Genomic DNA, 20,582 nt, shown 5'->3' on the forward strand with positions numbered 1-20,582 from the left:
CATATATGTTCCCATTTATGTACTGTGGAAATAAAGCATAATGCTTTTATTATGCTCTAAAATTGACCAACTGTAGAGCACCTTCACTACTGTTGTATTGACATAAGTTGGTCCCAAACAGGATTCGTCGTGGTCACCAGGTTTATCAACAAGTCTGTGCTTCCTGCCATTCCATGTCCCTTATTTCATACCGTGACTTGGTAGGGGTGGCGTATACAGAGGAGGAAACTAAGGCTATGGCAGCTGAGATTGAGGTAGTCGACGGGCCTAATGATGAGGGAGAGATGTTTACTCGTCCTGGAAAGTTGAGCGACCGTTTTCCTCAACCATATGCAAATGAGCAAGCAGCTAGGTTTGCTAATGGGGGTGCCTATCCTCCTGATTTAAGTCTTATTACCAAAGTATTTCCTACCTTTCCATCCCATGGTTTTTTTTATTTATTCGTTTCCATCTGCCGCATCTAATTCTCCATTCTTTCGTTTCTAGGCTCGTCACGATGGTCAGAATTACGTCTTTGCCCTTCTAACTGGATATCGGGATCCACCTGCTGGTGTTTCAGTAAGTTGTTTTATAAGGTCTTTCAGTTTATCTTACTTGACAAACAACTCCCTGTTATGTTGGACTTTTTGTATCTCTCCAGTAACAAATAATCCCAATGTAGTAAACATGTACTCACTGTATAAAATGTAATGGGTCTATATATTGACAAATAATAGGAACACTGCACTTGCCACTATCCATTGCTATAAGGACTAGTGCTATAGGCACCGTGGATTTCATGGTCGTGGCAAAGTTTTCCATGGATATGTGTGTTCTCCTTCATCCTTAACCATGTGTGCAACTTGTGATTGAAGTACATTACTAATGAATGAATTCCTTGTAAAAGTACGAGTCTTTTCTCTTCGGAAAGTATTATTTTGTGCAACTTGCGATTGAACTACATAACTAATGAATTCCTTGTAAAAGCATGAGACTTTTCTCGTACAAAAGTATTATTTTGTTGACTTGCTAACTAAAGAAAGTATTTTTCCTTTTAGATTCGTGAAGGATTGCATTATAACCCTTACTTCCCTGGTGGAGCTATAGCCATGCCTAAAATGCTAAATGATGGTGCTGTCGAGTATGAAGATGGTACACCGGCAACAGAAGCTCAGGTAAAATTACTAGTCTAGTAATCTAAACATTTTAGGACATATTCATTGCTGTCGTTGTACACAAATACATGTCATAATTAAGGGTCTCTTGCCATTGCTCATCGCTTACCTTGGGCTTATCCTTCTAGATGGGGAAAGATGTGGTCACATTTTTATCCTGGGCCGCAGAGCCTGAAATGGAAGAAAGAAAACTGGTAAGTATTCAGTCTCATGTACAGTGAGAATGAAAATTGGTGTAGCATGAAACATATTTCTTGATTTGACATGTTAACATGACTATCACAGATGGGATTCAAGTGGATATTTGTTCTGTCACTGGCACTTCTTCAAGCTGGTTATTACAGGCGCTTGAAATGGTCCGTTCTCAAATCCCGAAAGCTGGTGCTTGATGTCATCAACTAGATTTCTCGACTCCAATCTTACCTGCCTAGGAGGATCATAAATCAGGGTTTTCTCTATATTTCTTCTATCCATGTTAAACCAGCTCGAAATTCTTTTTGTTTTTTTTTTTTTTAATCTGGAATGCGGGTGAGACATATTCTTTTTCTTTTATGTTTGGGGAATAAGGAATTCACACTAGCAATTTTTTCCTCGTTGGCCGGTGCTAATGAGACATGTCAAGTGAGAAAATGTAACATTTCTCGGTGCTTTATATACTCCATTTCGAGTTGTTTATGAAAATGAGTTGTCGAGACGGGAACAATTAAGTTGAAAATTCGAATAATCTTTTCTGACAAATCGTATCTCTACTTTGTGAAAGACATTCGACCATGGTCTCTTCTTGTAATTATCAATGGATAGAAACTGTTATAATCTGATTGTATGATTAATAAGATATATTATTGTACAAAGTGATGGCGTACTTTAAAAAATAAATAATTGAAAATAATAGAGGGGGAGGCAAATATTTATGAAGTAATTGAAAAGGGTGCAATGATCGAGCACTACATATTCGAAAGAGGCCCACTATACATATTTAGTCCGACAAGACGTCGTCGGGCCACCCACGCGTCCTCAATCCAACACCTTAAATTGAATAATCCGCCACGCGTCCAGTAGTCCCAAAAGCCGCCCAACAATCACACTGGAGTGGAGGGACAAATGTCCACCTTCCCATTCGTCAATTCCAACTGCCCAATTAAAGTTGTTTCTTCCGTGAGATACGCTGCTTTTTCAGAGTCCCCACTCAAATCTCCACCCACCAATCCAATTTTAGTATTTCCAACTCCCCACATACATTACATTTGCATACTACTACTTGGCTCTTACACACAGTAATTAAACACGCACTTCACATGAGAGATGATTGATCGTAGCTGAATCGCATCCCATGCCAACTGCTCTCTTCCTCCCTTAGATTTCTACTCCATTTGACCACTACCGTTTGATAAAAGGAAAAACATGACGAAGATCCATCCAAAATTAATTAGTTATACGTCAATTTATTCATACGAAGAGGGTCCCATTCTTGCATGGTTTAGTGACGTAATTAACAAACAAAGAAGTAAATTATTGTAAAATATCCAAAAAAATGCATATATAGTAGAAGAGTAATATGTGAGTTTGTTTGAGATGGTTAGCTGATGAAAAGAGTTGAAAATGTGTTGGTAGTGAGAGGACATCCACAGCTTTTGACAGGTAAGTAGTACAAGGTGAGAATGATTATTCTTTTTTGTTTTTGTTATTAAATAAAAAGAAATAGGATGATTGGTGGAATTGAAACCATATTTTTGTGAGATTAATTATACACAATAAAAATAAAAATGTGGATAAATGAGAAAGACTTTATTCTGTCAACTCCTCCACCAATGAATGGAATGCATCCAACTACAACCAATCCCAATCCCAATCCCAATCCCCATCCATCTTTGCCCTAGAATTAAAAACAACCTCTCTCCACCTTCCACGTTGACAACTACATCATATCCCTTGCTAGGAATAAAGCTAGCTGTCGCTCACTCTCACTCCCACTCCCCATCTCTCTTCTACACTTACCCCCAAACTCCTCATTATTAACAAATATATACCTCCTCAATATTAATAATTACTAATACATCTATTCATAACGAATCTTGTCATGTTTTAATAAGCTTAATTATGTTGCAAAACAACACTTATAACCCACAAACTAATTAATAAGGGAGGGGACAATTACTAGCTGTCGTACGTAGACCACTACTTTTGAAATTCAATTAACAAACATATTGTATATATATCACATGACAAGCTTTAATTTTCTCTGCCTTGTTGTACGTTTGGTTATAATTATTTATGACAACTCACTCATATTTCCTTAATTATAGCAAATCAAAACATACATACCAATGAGACTATATATGTATGTGATGATATATGTCAACATTCTAATTATATTACTATATATGTAGAAATTCAAGAATTGAAGTTTGAGAAATTAGAATATAAAAAAGAAGTGATAGATAAGTTGGAAAATGTATACATATATATATAGGTATATTCTTCTTTCCTCGGATGGATCCCTTCTTCTTCTTCTTCTTCTTCTTCTTCTTCATCTTGTTTTTGTAAATGATGATGAGCTTCAGCTGAAACCCTAGTTTGCAAACTTATATGATTAATTGTTTGGTGTGTAAGAAGAAAGAAAGAAAGAAAGAAAGAAAGATATTTGTTGCATGCTCAACACTCGGAGTGACAGCGAGTGAGCTTTCTTGTTGCTTGTATGAACGTATATTGTGTGTATATATATAAACTGATAAACTGTAACTTTCACCATTATCAACGCGCCCGAGCAAAGCATACACGTGTCCATATTCTGGAATTTTCCCATTTCACCCTGAAAACACCATGATTCCCTTAAGAATGGCTAGATGTCCCCTCACCCACTGCAGCTCCGGACACCTTGCGCTCCCTCATTCGTCGATTCTCCCACACCCAATCAGATGAGACAGATACCACCCCCCACCCCCCCTCTTTTTTCAAGATTTTCATTTTCTCCTGTAATGACCTAACATGTGTCACCATTTCGTACATTACCTTTACTTTTGTTGGTTGCTTAATATTTAATAACCCTTTGCTTTTCAGATTTCGATCATTGGATTCGCACAAGAATGCACAAGTTTGGTCACTCATTCTGCACCAGCTGGTTTTAGCTAGATCGGCAGATCCATGTGTAGTTGGCCCGCAAAACCCTCGGATAATCACTCCGTTATCAACCGGATAATGCTCAGATTCCGGCCGATTGCGCCGAAGCCTCTAGGTGTGGAAACGGCCTCCAGCACGGCCGAGCAGGATAGAGGAAACGGCGCCGTCAGGAGAACTAAGCGGAAGTATGTTAGGGTTCGTGGTAGGCAAAGTAGACAGTGCGCCAGGGAGAAAATAACGGAAGAGAAAAGAAGTTCGGCGCCGGAAACCTCGGGTACCGGTGACGAGTCGTCGCCGGAAAAAGAACCGGTGACTCTTCAGCTACTGCCTGAGAGATCTGAAAGTACTGATCGCAACAGCTACAATAATAGTCCGCAAAATATTGAGGAAAACCGGAGTATTATTATAAATAGATACAACGTAGATGAAAACGTTAACTACGACGTGACGACGGCGGATTCCGGTGGCGGAGGGGTGGCTTTGGGGGGCGCCGGATCCGTGATAGAGACGTGGATAATCGTCGAGTGCGTGACGGATAAGTGTAGTGGAGTAGGGTTAGGGTTTTCAGATAATGAAAAGATCTACAATCTCGAGAAGGACACGTGTCCGGGTTTCATATCAGACTGGACGAATAAGGTGATTTGGGTCAACGAAGCCTACAAAAAAATGGTGGCGGAGGAGGAAGAAGACGCGGCGGCGGCGGGTAAAGGGTTTCTAGTGTGGTTGGTGGTGAAAGAAGATTTACCCCATTTATACCCTTCATTTGCATGCAGATTGAGGGTAATTCAGCAGAAAGGGCGAGGGCACAAATGGAATAAGACAGTGCCATGCGATGTTTGGAGGATGGAATTTGCTGGGTTTGCATGGAAATTGGACGTAAACACTGCTCTGAGTTTAAGCCTTTAGCTTGATGGTATGACAGACATCCATCCACCATAATTTCGCAATAATACCAGGTGATGAACAATATTTATTTAACTCTATATATATCTACATATCCTATTTAAATTTAATTTTTGCAACTCCATCACTTTTTAGAATGCAAGGTGAGTCAATACGACTAGAATGACTCAAAAGCTTTTTAGCCCGAGCTCAAGTATACATAGGTATCCAAAAATCCACAGCTCTCGAGTTTTTAATAATACAAATTCAAGTTTAGGAACTTATAGGTACTTGAGAGCTCACAATTGACGAGGTTTTAAATATATAATTATATATTATAATTTCTAATGACAATATTCTACTAAGAGAAATGATGAAGATAGTGCTAATAACGACAATATATAATTAACATGACTAATAGCTATCAAAGTGTAAATGAGCTCAAATAGGCCAAACCATATATATATATGTACATTATATTAATTTTCAAAATTAACTTAAACTCATGCCATTTTCAGTTGTAAGCAAGGATAATAAATCAATAATGATAACCAATTACAATGTATATATATATATATATATATATATATAGAGAGAGAGAGAGAGAGATATATATAAATTAATGTATATATATATATATATATATATATATAGAGAGAGAGAGAGAGAGAGTGAAAAGGACAGGCAACAATGTGTAGTACGTACGTAGTCTAGCTAGGTTTCTAACCCCAATAATTAATTTATTTTCAGTAAACCCATAAATTATCTTATCATTTTGATATATACTTCCCACCTCTAATCATCTCTTATTAATTTCCTCTCTTTTATGAATATATATATCTTAAAAATTAATACTCCAACTAAATTTCTTTTTTCTTTTTCCTTAAAACACAAATTAGAAGACCCTTAATAAACTAACTTATAAATACACCTGGAAACATTAATCCATCAATTTAATTAAACACCTAGTAAATGACGATGAAGAAATTAGAGATATGCATGCAACCTAATACATTAGCTACTACGTCAACATTTAGGAGAATAATTAATTAGTACCTTTTCTTTTTTCAAGAAAATACCACAGGTTCTTGTTTTTAAATGCACTATTTGTTCATATACATATAAATATATTAATTGTTGAAATCCACTCTTCCTTTTTTTTTTGGGGGGGGGGGGGTTTAAGCAAAATACGATGACTATATATTGATCTCTAATTACTTATTTTTGAAAAGGCTGGTATGCATTTTGAAAGATAAGTACTCTAATTATTCATATTAAAATTAGTGTAATATATATATATATATATGTATGTATTCTTTTTAGTTATTGAAGAGAATAACATCTAATTTTGGTCCCCACTTTTGCTTTGAAAAACAGTCATATGACATTTTAGTCCTCATGATCATAAAAGCTCAATATATATGGATGGCATTAACTCAAAAGTTGGCAAGTACTACCTTCATCAATTCTTAACTTTAAAACTATAATGATCAGGCATGCATTAGTTTGTGTATAAAATTGAAGAGATTTTGGATTTGATTCCTCATCTTTTTTTCTATTAATATTTTTTTTTTACTGAAGAACCTCATTAGTTATTAGTTCCTCATATATAATCAATGATTTGTTTTCTTTTTCTTTGTTTTTTGTGTTATTACCTGAATTGTTTATATTTGCACCTACATCTACAGGCTAGTTATATATAACTTTAAATAAAAATTTGAGGGCAATTAAAGTTATACAAGGGTGGGAGGGGTTTAAAAATAATGCAGTTAATGAGAATATAAATTAAGTTTTGCTCCTAAATATCATGCAATCAATTATCATCCTATCAAAATTACCGGTATGATCACATGATACCTAGAGATGATAATATATACATATAGTGATGATTTATATTTAGTATTATTTAAGGCTAAAACATGCATGAATATTTCACTTATAATTATAACAGTTTGATTGCATGTATTCTCATCCTGTTTTCTCATCTAATTATAATTTGGTACTTATATATTCTCATGCCTCTTTGTGTGTTTTGTGTATATAGTTTTGGTGCAAGTTTTTGTTTCTAACTTTCTATATATATATATATATGGGACTTACAAACAAAAAGTTTCACAGAGATTTTTCTGCTGATCACTACTAATTAATTACATCTTTATTTCATAGTTTTTCCTTAACTGATACCTTATAATATATTTTACCTTTTTGAGTTTCTACAGTAATTAACTTTTTTTATTTATTTAAAAAAAACTATGTTTTCTAATTACTGGTTCATGGCTACATATATGGTATATATCATTCCCATGCATATTATATATTATACGTACTATTTACCGGTTTAATTATTTATATTTACTGTTACAAAAAATACATAATGATTTTTTTTCCAGGTTTTGGAACAAAAGAAAAATCCTCTCTCTCTCTCTCTCTCTCTCTCTCTCTATATATATATATATATATACATATATTAAGCATTAATACTGTTATTTTTCTCTACTATTTCTGGCGCCATATATGTGGTAATTCCTTCTTGCATATTTATTTTATTTCATTAGTATAATATATATATATATAGTTGCTTTGCAGGGAATTAATAATTTTTTTTAACAAAAATAGATATTGTAATTTGTTGTTTGATAAGTGAAAAATAATATTAAAGTGATCAACCCTTAATTAATTCAGTAGATGAACTAAGATTTTATTAGGTGATATAATTATCTTAAAGTGAGTAGTGGTGGTTGAATAAAGTGTAAAGGAGCACACACACACACACACAGATGTAGACCTGCCAACTTAAATTGGCATGGGATGAATAATAACCTGCAGTGAAAAGGATACTTCATTTTTTCCTCTCATCTATCTTTTTTACATATATTTTTTTATTAACTATATATATAAATATGTATGTGTTTTCAGGCTCCCCTCCACCCCCAACCTTATCTATATATTCATTTTTATATTTACCTTAATTAATTAACTTATGTTATTAGTCTATATATATATATGTATAATCTCAAAATTAATTAATTATACATATTAATTATGTTCATTGATAAGTAGTTTATATATATATATATATAAATATATTAAAGAATACGTAGTTTTGAGATTAACTATATATATGGTTTCATAAAATTAAACTTTTTATTTCTGCAAAATAGAATTCCTTTTTAGTATATTATTATTTTCTTATATTTAAAATTAAAAGCGAAAATGATATATCTTGTGATCTAATTTAACTGGCGTTATCTGAGTTGGAATGCATGGGTGAGGGACCAACTCCAGGCATACCTACTTAATATATAGCCTACGTATTCTCGAGTTCATTAGAAAGTTTGGCAAGTAAATTAATTAGGGCTTTTTTGTTTCTCAAGCACTACTTTTATCACATCTTGTTGTCTAATTAATTTTTAATTATAAGCTTTTCTTATACTACCTATTTTTCATCTACTAAATCTTTTCAAGGAGCCACAAGCAGATTTAATAAGCTCAATATCATTGTCTCTAGTTTTTGGCTCAATATTCCGTATCTGGTAAAATGTTTTATCTTGCTTTAGTTAGGAAGTATTATAATTTTAGTCGGATAATTTAGAGAATGTGATAATTTTGGTCCTACATAAATTAATTTTTACAATTTAATCATATATATAATTTTAAATTTTTTACAATTTTAGTCCTTTTCAGTCAATTTAGCTAGAAAATTGCATGTGACTGTACATGACTCAATTAAATTATAATTTTAATTCTGTAAATCAATTAGTGCAGGATCAAAAATGCTTATCAGACTAATTGCAATTTAATAAGGTAATGTCCAAGTCAAATGCATTTTTCGGCCAAATTGGTTGAAAGAAGGACTAAAATTGCCACGAATTTAATTTCACATGACTAAATTGTGAAAGTAAATTCGTGCAGGACTAAAATTACATCTGTTCCCTTTAATTAATAATTAGCTTCTCAATTAAAGCATTTTTTTTTCTGAACTTTTGAGGCAGGAATATTGCTCATGTTATATTATAAGAGTTCCCTAATTAATCACTTTGATCTCTAATTATATATTCTTCCAATGTTTTGAATTTTCAAAAGTCCTTTTAATTGAAGTAGCACTTGATTTAATTATGATTATTTGTCCTTAAGTATGAAATTAATTATAAAGCCAATTAAAAATAGATATTTTTACTTGTGCTTTACGTTGTCCATTATTTAAAGAGTGCAGACTTTTCCAAACAGTTTCAATTAATTTCGTGATTGACTGTTCAATCTGAATAGTGAACAATGTAGTCAAAAAATAGGGCAGTAGCGTGGGAGATTTGTCAATAAGAAATCATTGTAAAATAAGTGTCAAAGTTTATGGTTGCAGGCTGCTGAGGATGATATTGTGGTGGGTGTAGGCGTAGCTGGTTGTTTGTAGGGCGACGTCGAACCAAGATCGATGTGCTCTGCTGCAAGAGTCCTAATTAGTATATACAGCCGATCTCTCGCTCCATGCATATTCTGCTCATCAACTATATATATGTGATTGTGGGTGGTTAATTAGCAATTTCACAAATAAAAGAGTTACCCTTTTATTTAAGGAATGTTTGGAAATTAAAAGAGAGTATTACATCACAATCAATGATGTACAGAAAGAGGTGATGTACTCCCAATGCCCAATTGTAAACATTTGGCTGCTTGCTTCTTTTTGCTGACTCCGTCAATCACATTCATGCTGCGGTTCATTGAATGCAGTTTTGTATTACTCAGTAAACACAACTCCTTATCAAAATAAATGTACATGATCTCATTAATTATTGGCATGATTAGTAATATTATCCTTGTCTTTTCATGTAGCTTGCTAAGAAACTTCTAATTATGTTGTACTAGGCAAATCAATCAAATCCTGCACAACCAAAAAACAGACGTGACCGCAGGTTTTAGTTTTTACTTCTTACTAGTAGTAGTAAAATTTTTCTCTCTAAATTTCAAAAGTGAAGATATCAATCTGTGGAGTGGAAGAATCACCGGCAACTGCTAAATTATGTTCCATTATCATGGCCTGAAAAAATCACACTCACGCATAAAACATATCCATATGTGATATACATTCAGGAGAAACATAATGCAACCTCAAGATACCATCTCATCAAGGCAAACTAGTTTATAAGTTGTACTCTCAAACAGTATAAATAACTAATTTTGCCACAGTTCTACGAAAGGCTTCCCCTTTTGGCATTTCAACACGCACTCCATAACAATTTGTCTCAGCTGCTTCTCAACATCTTCGATTGGAAGCGTTGCATCTACAATCTACAAGAAAGTGGACAAATAAAATATCAAAATTCATCATTAGACTCTGTTACGATCCACAGACACTGTGTAATTCGGTAGATTGTGATTGAAGTCAGAGGACTGGTATTGCATGGGCTCACGGGTGACAAGTGGAAAGCAAAGATACTCCCAACTCTACATATAGAACTAAAAAGTATCAATTCCTGTTGATGAACAATACAAGGGATATTGAAACATCATCCATAAGCACTAGTTCAAGATTTGATATAAGATTCGGTGTTTCATCCTCTAGTACAAGTGTTGCCCCTGAAAACTCAAAGTTCATGTTAAAGCAAAGTGCATTAGGACTGTCCCACATGCTGCACAAGAATGCTAAGAGTTCAAGTATATAAACTAGGCAGTTTGATGGTTCCATTTTTGCCCCAGATTCGAGACAAAGGTCCAACTGTTTCAAAGAGTGTCTTCAATCTCGTCATCAAAGAGGCCTGCCTATCCATTGGCATCTAATTAATAGAGTTAACCGACTTATATCTTTTTCCAAAGCATCATTCTGATTTAGCAAGTCCCAAGTAAGAACAGGGATTCTCAAGTGTCACGATGATCAAAAGAAAAGTAAAAGTCTAAGCTGAGTACCTTCCACGTGGAATCACGAAGCATCTTATATGATTGAGCAACTCTTTTCTGGAACTCAAGCTGCTCGTACCTCTCACCTCCATAACCTCCTCTTTCAGCAGCTTTCTGAAAATTTCAAACAAAAGTTCAGCCTGAAAATAATTGAACTCGGAACTTAAAAATCTGACAGAGGCCTTGTAACAGAAAGAAAGCATAAATGACGCAATGATGATAAGAGCATTTTCTCAAAGAACGGAAAAGATGCACTTCACTAAAGATGTTGATCATACAACTTCACTAAATTGAAATTATTATCTACCATGAAGATAACAATCCTACAACCTAGGAAGTTGCTCTATAAGGCTAAATAAATCACCACATACGCACATCTGACACAAAGTTGATTGATGCAATACCATTCACTGGTGCAGAACTTTGCATTAAAGACAATACCTCTGGTGAAATGTCAAGGTATATAACTATATCTGGAGCTAGCAGTCCTGCCTCTGGAGCCTGCAAAAACAAGACTTCTATAACTGAAGCATAATGTGTTCTGGCAGTACATATGTTAATAATGGTTTCGGCAGCCAAAAGTAATATACAAACTATATCTCCACCTTGCACCACTCCACATCAAGTCCCTTGGCAGATGAGAAAGCAACACCGGAGAAAGAATAGCGATCAATAATCAGTGTGGTTCCACTCTTCAGCTTAGACTCCATCAACGATCTGTCAGATTCTTTGGCAAATAATTGCTAAGTGATGTAATCCATAGAAAACAGGAGTGGCACTTTAAGATAGAAGTCATGCAGAAACAAGTAAGCTAACCTCTTCTCCCAACGATTCGCACTAAAGAGGAGATGGATTGCGTGATCATCCAAATGGGATTTGTTTTCTAGATAGGAAGAAATCATTTGTCCAACACCTGTATTTCTATCAGGAAATCTCCATGATTCGACTGAATGTCCCAACTCTTCTAGGTAAGAAAGCAATCTGCTGCACTGAGAGGTCTTTCCACAACGATCCAGACCTTCAAGAACAATTAAGGCTCCCCTTGAATCAATTTTGTTATTACTTTCCATGTGAATTTGTCTTAATGAGCACTTGCACGGGTATGCCAAGTTGCAAGGAGAACTTAATGATCTTCGAACCACCGCTGTTGCAAAATTTCTGAAAGATAGAACATCGAATTGAATACAAAAGGTTGGCATATCCACTCCCTAAAAATATTTCCAAAAGACTCGAACTTCAACTCACATGATGAAGTATAAAACCCATGCGGTCCTGCCTCGGACTAAGAATTTGAGTTTGGAACAGTTTTAAACAATTCAAATCTAAAATCAGCACTCTTATATCCTTTAATTGGAAAAGAAAAGGACTTTTACCTTTTGTTAAGAAACTTTATATTGAAACCATGGATCAAGAACCAAAGCAACAGCTTCATAAAGGCATTTTATCAAACAACTTGCGAGCACGCCACTCATTATGGGAAAGCTGAATTCTTCCCCCAACAAATTAAACAGTGATCAAACTATGAAGCATGGAGATGCAGCAAAATATGTTTAAATGAACTTACAAAGCCTTAAAAACGTTGAAATGGCAAGCATTTGTCATGTCCTATCGCACGAATCCTACACATAATTCAACACCCATTTTTTAAAACAAATATACTAAATTCAGACACAGAAATTAACACAATAGCATCCATAAATTACGTAGGAATCAAACTAAAAGAAAATAACAAGATTTGCCGGTTTAATTATGTAAAGGAAAAAACGTACCTGTCAAGAGGCCATTCTCAAAGAAGTAATTTGAGATAATTATCAGTTTAGAAGGGAAATCTTTGCATTGTGGTTCGCGGCTTTGAATAAATTAAATAGTTTCGCGCCGAAGCCGAACAATTCCAAAGTTGGGCCCCCACTCCCTCGGTGAGCCCATCTATGTTATGGGCCTTAAATTTAACAGCTTGCAACTTCTAGTTTATTTTAAGCTGATGTAAAGCCATGTCAGGCAATTATTACATATAAAAAAAAAAAGAAAGAAAACGAAAAAAATGCATCAGAACGTAGTCTTTTCTTGTGGTCGTTTTTTCAAAAAAAAAAAAAAAAAAAGAAAGAAAAATCAATGTCTGAAACAGGTTTAAATAAGCATCAAACCCCTCGCCGCCTCCCCCGCTACCCCTACCTTCGCTCTCCCCCCTAAATTTGGGTGACATCGCCATTGCCTAATTCTTATTTGGGCGACGAGACGTCGCCCAGAACAAGAAAGAGGGTGATGCTTGCATGACTGACGATAAGGAGTGTGTATAACGTATCTTGCATTAATTACTAACGAAATTGATATTTTTTTACTGAATTTTATAAAATACAATAGGATTTTTAATCTATTTAAAAAATACAAAAAATTTTACCTTTTTCAACAAAATACAGAGCTAAAATGCATTTCAGTCTCCGAATTGAGATATGGGCAAATATATGGGACATCATCCACCAAATTGTGGGCTGTCATGTCTGCAAATTAAGTCAACGTTTGTGTTTTCCTTAATATATTTACATACATGTTAATTAATTATATATTATTCTAAATGAAGATTCCCCCTCTATATATATATTATGGTTTACTATTGATTATTTGAACAATATATAATTGGTTAAAGTCATAGTCAAAGGGTAGTTGCAATCATGTATAATTGGTTAAGTTCATAGTAAAAAAAATAACTTATTCCCTATAAATTTTAAAATAAAACTTTACCTTCCTATCTAATGAATTAAATCGATTTATTTTTTTAAAAAAACTATATGAAAAAATATATTTTTTTATAAAAAATAATTTATTCATTTACAATATCAGTAAACTATAAATTTCTTATAAGCCCCCCAAAAAAAAATAATAATACGTCAAACAAGTACAGCTGAACTACATAGTACTATGTTTGTATGGGATTATATAAACCTAGAAAGAAATCAGAACAAGCAGACATCACTTTTCTTGAACACTTTGACTGTGTCCATATTTAACACAACAGCATAAACAAGAAAGTATAATCGTGAGAATGGGATCAAACGCCGGTAATGGTTACCCTCTAATTTTCTGGATGGTTCCGACAAATTAATTAAGGTTTAGACAATGGAGATGACAGTTAATCAAGACTTTGTCGATCATCATCAGTTCTTCATAATTCATATATAAATGTATATATATATATGGCTGGGGGGGGGATGCCTCCTTGACTTTCAATTGTGTTTTTTCCACCAGTAAATAATTATGAAGATTTAAAAATGCTTGTTGACTTTCAATTGTGTTTTTTCCACCAGTAAATAATTATGAAGATTTAAAAATGCTTGTCCTTCTCAAAAAAAAAAACAAACAAACAAACAAAGACGGAGTAAATTAATTAAGAAAACATGAAGAAGGCTTGCTAATTGCAACCTCCTCATCATTGTATATTGCTGATGTTTGATATCAGAGAAGTTGAAGTGGATTCTTGAATTTTCCATTCAGCTATTCTCTCTTCATTTTCTTCTTAGGCTTGCGAGTTTCTGGTGATCACTGCAGTTGTTGAAACAATTTAATGGCAGCTGAATGTTCAATTTATGACCACAACAACTATAGAAACGTGCGTGAGTCTCCGGAATTCACTGCTCCAACATTTTTGTTTTTTGTGTATATGAATGATTGTTGCCGTCAGTTTGTATGAATCTTGAATAAACATGATTAGGTGGATGAGCGATCTGTAGAAGAAAGGGCAATAGATGATTGGCTTCCAATCACTTCTTCAAGGACAGCAAAATGGTGGTATTCAGCTTTCCACAATGTCACTGCTATTGTCGGAGCTGGAGTTCTTGGTCTCCCTTATGCCATGTCTGAACTCGGATGGTAAAATTAATTTCATCGTAACATCACTTGACTTGCAGACATCATTTCTCACTCGAAGAGAGAGAGAGAGAGAGAGAGAGAGAGCAATATTTACTGAGTATTAACATTGAGATCATATTGTCAGGGGACCTGGAGTGGCAGTCTTGGTCGTATCATGGATCGTCACTCTCTACTCTTTGTGGCAAATGGTAGAGATGCACGAAGTCGTGCCTGGAAAACGTTTCGACAGGTATCACGAGCTTGGACAGCATGCTTTTGGTGAAAAGCTCGGTTTGTGGATTGTGGTGCCTCAGCAGCTAATCGTAGAAGTTGGAGTCGACATAGTCTACATGATTACGGGAGGCCAATCGCTCAAGAAATTCCACGATTTGGTTTGCGATGATTGCAAAGATATCAAGCTTACTTACTTTATCATGATCTTTGCCTCTGTCCACTTTGTACTCTCCCAACTTCCCAGCTTCAATTCAATCTCCGGTGTGTCCTTGGCAGCAGCAATTATGTCCTTGAGGTATGGTATTAGCTAACTACATACCCCTTCCGACAATCAAGAACTTCAGCTTGATGGAATTCAAAGAAACTTTCTTTTGGTGTGAAGAGGAAATGGTATGAAATTTGATACTTTTTTCTTGACATGGTGCTATACGTCTAAGATTTCCTTAGCCATTCTGCTCTGCAGTTACTCTACAATTGCATGGGGTGCATCAGTCGACAGGGGCGTGCAACCAGACGTGCAATATGGGTATAAATCAAAGAGTACCGCTGGTACTATTTTTAACTTCTTCAGTGGGCTGGGCAGTGTCGTTTTTGCCTACGGTGGTCACAATGTCGTGATGGAAATTCAAGCTACTATGCCTTCAACAAGGGAGAAGCCTTCCAAGAAACCTATGTGGAGGGGAGTTGTTGTTGCTTATATAGTCGTTGCCATCTGCTATCTCCCTGTCGCACTTATTGGATACTGGATGTTTGGCAATGAAGTAAAGGAAAATATTCTCATCACATTACAGAAGCCTAAATGGCTCATTGCCATGGCTAACATGTTTGTTGTGGTTCATCTCATTGGAAGCTATCAGGTATGGCCAGCGTATTGCCTGTTAACATCTATACGCCATGTTTGAATGAAGAAAATAATTTTCTCAGTGTTTTCCTTACTAACATCCAAGAATCAAACACAGCAATACAGTAATTTTTCATCTGAGGAAGCAGAAGTGCTTAGTGCTGTCTGCTTACTACTAATGCAGGTGTATGCAATGCCGGTTTTTGACATGATGGAAACTGTGCTTGTAAAGAAACTCGATTTCAGCCCAACATGGTATTTGCGCCTTATCTCAAGGACTATCTATGTTGGTATATCAACTGCCCTTTCCCTCTAATTTACTACTTGCCCTGGTTTTCTTTAGTTCTGCTATTCCTCATAAGTGTCTGGAAATTCTTGATTTCAGCTTTTACAATGTTTATTGCCATCACTTTCCCTTTCTTTAATGGGCTTCTTGGATTTTTCGGAGGATTTGCTTTTGCGCCAACCACATACTTTGTAAGAAACCATATATAGTCAAGTCACTTGCATAATATACAACATGCGATGTTTCTCTTCTATTAGCAGAATGCATAACATAGAAATGGTCACAAAACTAATACTTCTGCAGCTTCCCTGCATCATATGGCTTGCTATCTGCAAACCAAGGAGATTCAGCTTATCTTGGTTCGCGAATTGGGTATATATATCTCCAGCTTGTATACTATCATACTTTTCTTGAAATTTCCCTTCTTAGAAACAGACACCTGATTGCTGTGACTGGACCTTGTTGAATATCAGGTTTGCATAATCTTTGGGGTCATTCTGACGGTTGTTGGACCCATTGGAGGGTTGAGGCAAATTATACTTCAAGCAAAAACCTATAAGTTTTATGTATAAGCACAGATGGCGCTGGGTTGCTGCCAATTTTCTGTCAACAATTGTTCTTGGCCTCTTGAGAAAAACCGAAACCACTAATCTTGGTCAGTACGTTGTCGGTCAATTGAGATTTGCTGCACATTTTCATGTTTGTTTCACCATCAGTGTTCCCTGTGTCAGAAAGAATCACCAAACATGGAGCTAGAGCTTATGAAGCAGCAAATGACATTGAAGATTGATGAACATGATTGTTTTGCTCTTTAATTACCTTGTATGACAAAATTCAAGTTCACTGGATTTGATTCAATGTATCATGAATACAATTTCCAATTTGTTACACCAAAATGCTAAAGCATTCTTAGCTTCCGAACTCATTTAGCCAAGATTTTTTTATAAATGGATAATTAAGAGCAGACAGTTCCAAGATTCCAAGAATTATGGTAACAATGAGTTCCCACCATCACCGACAGCTTGGAAACTTCACTGTAAAGGACTCTTAATGCAGATTGCAGCCTGTACAAATCGCACGTCTTTCCAGTTTACCACAATCCCAAAATTTTGTTGATGTAGGGTAATTCATATTAATTGGTACTATTTGCAGGTTTTCTTTCACCATATTTATGTTTATTGCATCAAAATGTGACTTCCATCCTCAAAACAAACAAGCGAAACAAATTCTTGTACATTTCTTACAGCTTCCTTGTATAATGTAGCTTTGCATCCACGACCTGAAGAGGTTCAGCCTGTCTTGGTTCACCAATTGGGTACGTGCCCCTTTAGGTTTCATACTTGAACTTTCCACTTCGAAGATTCAAAAGCTCATGAATTTCACTTGGCCTTGTGAATTTCAGATCTGCAAAATCATTGGAGTTCTTCTTATGATTCTAGCACCAATTGAAGGGCTGAAGCAGATTATACAGAAGGCAAAAGACTATCACTTCTACTCATAAGAATGCATCTCCCCTTCTGCACAGTAATTCAGCGTGTAAATCTAAGCTTACACATGAGCAAGTCTTACAATCATCTCGATGATTTAGTATTAATTTCTTTGTTTGTACCATAATTGACCTCACCATGATAGGAAGTATATTCATTGTACAGATATCCAAGTTATGAATATTCCTCACAGGTTTGTTGGTTCCTTTGTTTGGAGGTTTCAAAAGCTTACTCAACATTCACTTCTGATTGCAAAAACCTGTTTTTAAGACATGATTTCATTAAAGGTTGTATTTTCCTACATGCTCATGGATTGTACGTACATATGCCTGTTTCTTCGTTTTGTTTGCCTACTTCCCTTTTCTTATTACATCCTGCTGTCCTAAAAAGCTGACAGGCTGGACTAGGATTAGCCATTGGCCCCTCATCTTTAGAGCCTTTGATGAGAACGGTACTTGCAGCCACCAAGTTTTGCGGCGGGACAGTCATTTGCTCCGCGGCCCCTCCCCTCCCCTCTAGGCATTTAGTTCTCAATAAATTGCTAATAATGAATTCCGCCGCCATTTCCGGCAGGCTCCGATAGGTTTATCCTTTTAGTTCCAAAATAGGCTTTCACCATTTGTACTTGATTCCAATTCATTCCGGAAAGCAACCATGGATGCCCTGCCCCTGAAACTTACCTCAATCTCGAGCCCCCTCCCTCTGTTTTTTACAATGTATTTCATCCTTTACCTCAATGCTTACTTCATTCTTTTCCGGGCTTGGGCCCGGAAGCTCAAGCCCGAGGCTTCGAGCTGTGTCATATCCTTGGCTCACGGTACTCCAGCAGTATTCTTGGCCTGTCGGGCCATTCTCTCTGATCCGGCCCCGAATTTTCACTCCCCTAACACTCCGCTCCAAAACATCGCGCTCGACTACAGCATTGCGTATTTCTCCATGGATCTTATCCACTTCTTGATCTTTGAGCCCTCCGGCGTTCTCTTCATTGCCCACCATTTGGTTTCTCTCTTTGTCTTCTTGACCTGCCGCTACGTAGCATACCATGGGGCGTTTACCGTTCTCAGTCTCCTGATTTTGGCGGAGGTGACGAGTTTCTGCCAGAATGTGTGGACTCTCGCCGGCGCAAGGAGGTCCGATGTGGAATTCGCCAGAAAAGTGTTCGACTTAATGTCTCCTCCGTTTTATGCTTTCTACTCCGTGGTCAGAGGTCTTTTAGGACCTTATTTTGTGTACCGGATGTGTGTGTTTTTTGGGAATGGATCGGCGGATGATGTGATACCGACATGGGTTTGGGTTTCATGGGTTTTGGTCGCAGTGATGATAATTTTTGTTAGTGTATTGTGGATTTCCAATCTTTGGATGAAGTTCTATAGTGAAAGGAGCAACAAAGCTGAAAGGAAAATTCAATAGAAGTCAAAAAAGAATTAAGTCAACTATTATCTTTGAAGGTTTTAATGCATTCATGTAATGTTTCAAAGGTAACTGAAAGTCGTAGGTGTTCTCCTGTCTTGCGATGAGATTGAATTATAATTCATGAATCTGTTACAGTATTCTCTCTCAATCATAGAACGATATTTGCACCACCAACTTTTGGTGGAACAGCCATTTGCTCCGCCGCTCCCCTCCCCTCTACGCTTTTATTTCTCAATAATGTCCCCGCCGCCATTTCTTGTAGGCTTATCTTTTCAGTACCAAAACCTTGCTTTTAAGCTCTAATTATTTTTTATCCATTTCTTTCTGAATAGCAATCATGGATACCCTGAAATCGAAACTTCATTCTTTTCCGGGCTTGGGCCTGGAAGCTCCAGACTGAAGCTTCCAGCTGTGTCATATCCCTGGCTCACGGCTCTCCAGCAGTGTTCTTGGCCTGTCGAGCTCTCCTCTCCAATCCGGGCCTGGATTTCACTCCCCCAACACTCCCCTCCAAAACATCGCGCTCGACTACACATTGCGTATTTCTCCATGGATCTTCTCCACTTCTTAATCTTTGAACCCTCTGGCGTTCTCCTCTTCATCGCCCACCATTTGATTTCTCTCTTTGGCTTCTTGACCTGCCTGTAGCACCCCCTTCGCTACGAGGGCTATATTTCCCCTAAACGTCATACTTATAATAATCCCTGTATTTATAAACATAAATGCACCTGATAATTTAACACATATGTATACATAACCCCAACGTCATAACAAACGTAATCAACCTACACATCATATATGCACATCAAACACTACAAGTAATCCATCATAAGTAATCTCCATGCTTACATTTTCTCTATAAAACAAAATGTGTTTTGTACTCTAACTAACAAAGAGGATAAAACTGCATACTGGCCCAACCTGCTTGAGTATAGCGTAGACCTACTCTTCAACAGTCAGACACCTCAAAGTCTACTGCTGAAAGAAAATGTCAGCAGGGGAGTGAGTCTGCCACTCAGTAAGCAAATAACCAGTCCTATCTATATATGTATACCAAATATTACCTCAAACAAGATACATACGCAATATGCATAGAATATATAGTCAATTTGCTTCCACATAACCATCTTTATTACACCACATAGTTATCACGCAATAAGGCAATAATTAAACTTCATCTTTTTCCTAGTTTGCTTATCAGAAGGTGATATTGTGTTTTTCCCGCCAATTCAGTCTCACCATTATTAAATTTAAGTGAATCCCCTTGACAGCCAGCTCATCAATCTCATCTCGCACATAGCGCTTTCATTTCGCACATAGCATTTTCATTTCGCACATAGCACTTTCTTTTCGCACATAGCACTTTCATTTCGCATATAGCACTTTTCATATCGCCTTATAGGCTTTTCAACACATCAAGGGGTATTCACACCACA

At 36.2% G+C, this 20,582-nt stretch overlaps 5 protein-coding genes across 10 annotated transcripts in view; 4 read left to right on the forward strand and 1 right to left on the reverse strand.

Moving 5' to 3' along the window:
• LOC105176271 (cytochrome c1-2, heme protein, mitochondrial) overlaps positions 1-1,835 on the forward strand; it is a 4,298-nt gene extending 2,463 nt beyond the window's left edge. For both annotated transcript variants that reach the window (XM_011099013.2, XM_011099014.2), the window contains exons 4-8: positions 122-401; positions 487-558; positions 1,038-1,154; positions 1,283-1,348; positions 1,440-1,835. In XM_011099013.2, the coding sequence (XP_011097315.1) occupies positions 122-401; positions 487-558; positions 1,038-1,154; positions 1,283-1,348; positions 1,440-1,556 (652 nt within the window). In that variant the 3' untranslated portion in view covers positions 1,557-1,835. The remainder of the gene's footprint in view (positions 1-121; positions 402-486; positions 559-1,037; positions 1,155-1,282; positions 1,349-1,439) is intronic.
• LOC105176273 lies at positions 4,177-9,958 on the forward strand. 2 transcript variants are annotated; one of them, XM_020698715.1, is made up of 2 exons: positions 4,177-5,227; positions 9,542-9,958. In XM_020698715.1, exon 1 carries the CDS (start codon positions 4,296-4,298, stop codon positions 5,175-5,177), a length of 882 nt encoding a protein of 293 aa, XP_020554374.1. In that variant the 5' UTR covers positions 4,177-4,295; the 3' UTR covers positions 5,178-5,227; positions 9,542-9,958. The 2 variants fall into 2 exon arrangements, with proteins under 2 accessions (XP_020554374.1, XP_011097319.1); XM_011099017.2 differs by having other exon boundaries at positions 4,185-5,227; positions 9,511-9,958.
• On the reverse strand, positions 10,148-12,964 carry LOC105176272 (thymidylate kinase). 2 transcript variants are annotated; one of them, XM_011099015.2, is made up of 7 exons: positions 12,812-12,964; positions 12,607-12,661; positions 11,859-12,200; positions 11,648-11,759; positions 11,484-11,543; positions 11,052-11,156; positions 10,148-10,436 (listed from the first exon to the last, which is right to left on the reverse strand). In XM_011099015.2, exons 2-7 carry the CDS (start codon positions 12,642-12,644, stop codon positions 10,320-10,322), a joined length of 774 nt encoding a protein of 257 aa, XP_011097317.1. In that variant the 5' UTR covers positions 12,645-12,661; positions 12,812-12,964; the 3' UTR covers positions 10,148-10,319. The 2 variants fall into 2 exon arrangements, with proteins under 2 accessions (XP_011097317.1, XP_011097318.1); XM_011099016.2 differs by lacking the exon at positions 12,607-12,661 and having other exon boundaries at positions 12,812-12,896.
• Positions 14,426-16,868, forward strand: LOC105176332 (lysine histidine transporter 1-like). 3 transcript variants are annotated; one of them, XM_020698694.1, is made up of 8 exons: positions 14,426-14,650; positions 14,749-14,906; positions 15,031-15,414; positions 15,583-15,976; positions 16,145-16,250; positions 16,346-16,437; positions 16,550-16,618; positions 16,720-16,868. In XM_020698694.1, exons 1-8 carry the CDS (start codon positions 14,624-14,626, stop codon positions 16,816-16,818), a joined length of 1,329 nt encoding a protein of 442 aa, XP_020554353.1. In that variant the 5' UTR covers positions 14,426-14,623; the 3' UTR covers positions 16,819-16,868. The 3 variants fall into 3 exon arrangements, with proteins under 3 accessions (XP_020554353.1, XP_020554352.1, XP_020554354.1); XM_020698693.1 differs by having other exon boundaries at positions 14,426-14,646; XM_020698695.1 differs by lacking the exon at positions 16,346-16,437 and having other exon boundaries at positions 14,426-14,646.
• LOC110013075 (TLC domain-containing protein At5g14285-like) lies at positions 18,243-20,114 on the forward strand. Its single transcript, XM_020698696.1, has one exon. The coding sequence runs from the start codon at positions 18,388-18,390 to the stop codon at positions 19,141-19,143; it is 756 nt and encodes a 251-aa protein (XP_020554355.1). The 5' UTR covers positions 18,243-18,387; the 3' UTR covers positions 19,144-20,114.

Source organism: Sesamum indicum, linkage group LG13 (assembly GCF_000512975.1).
Source record: "Sesamum indicum cultivar Zhongzhi No. 13 linkage group LG13, S_indicum_v1.0, whole genome shotgun sequence".
In the NCBI taxonomy this organism is placed as follows: Eukaryota; Viridiplantae; Streptophyta; class Magnoliopsida; order Lamiales; family Pedaliaceae; genus Sesamum; species Sesamum indicum.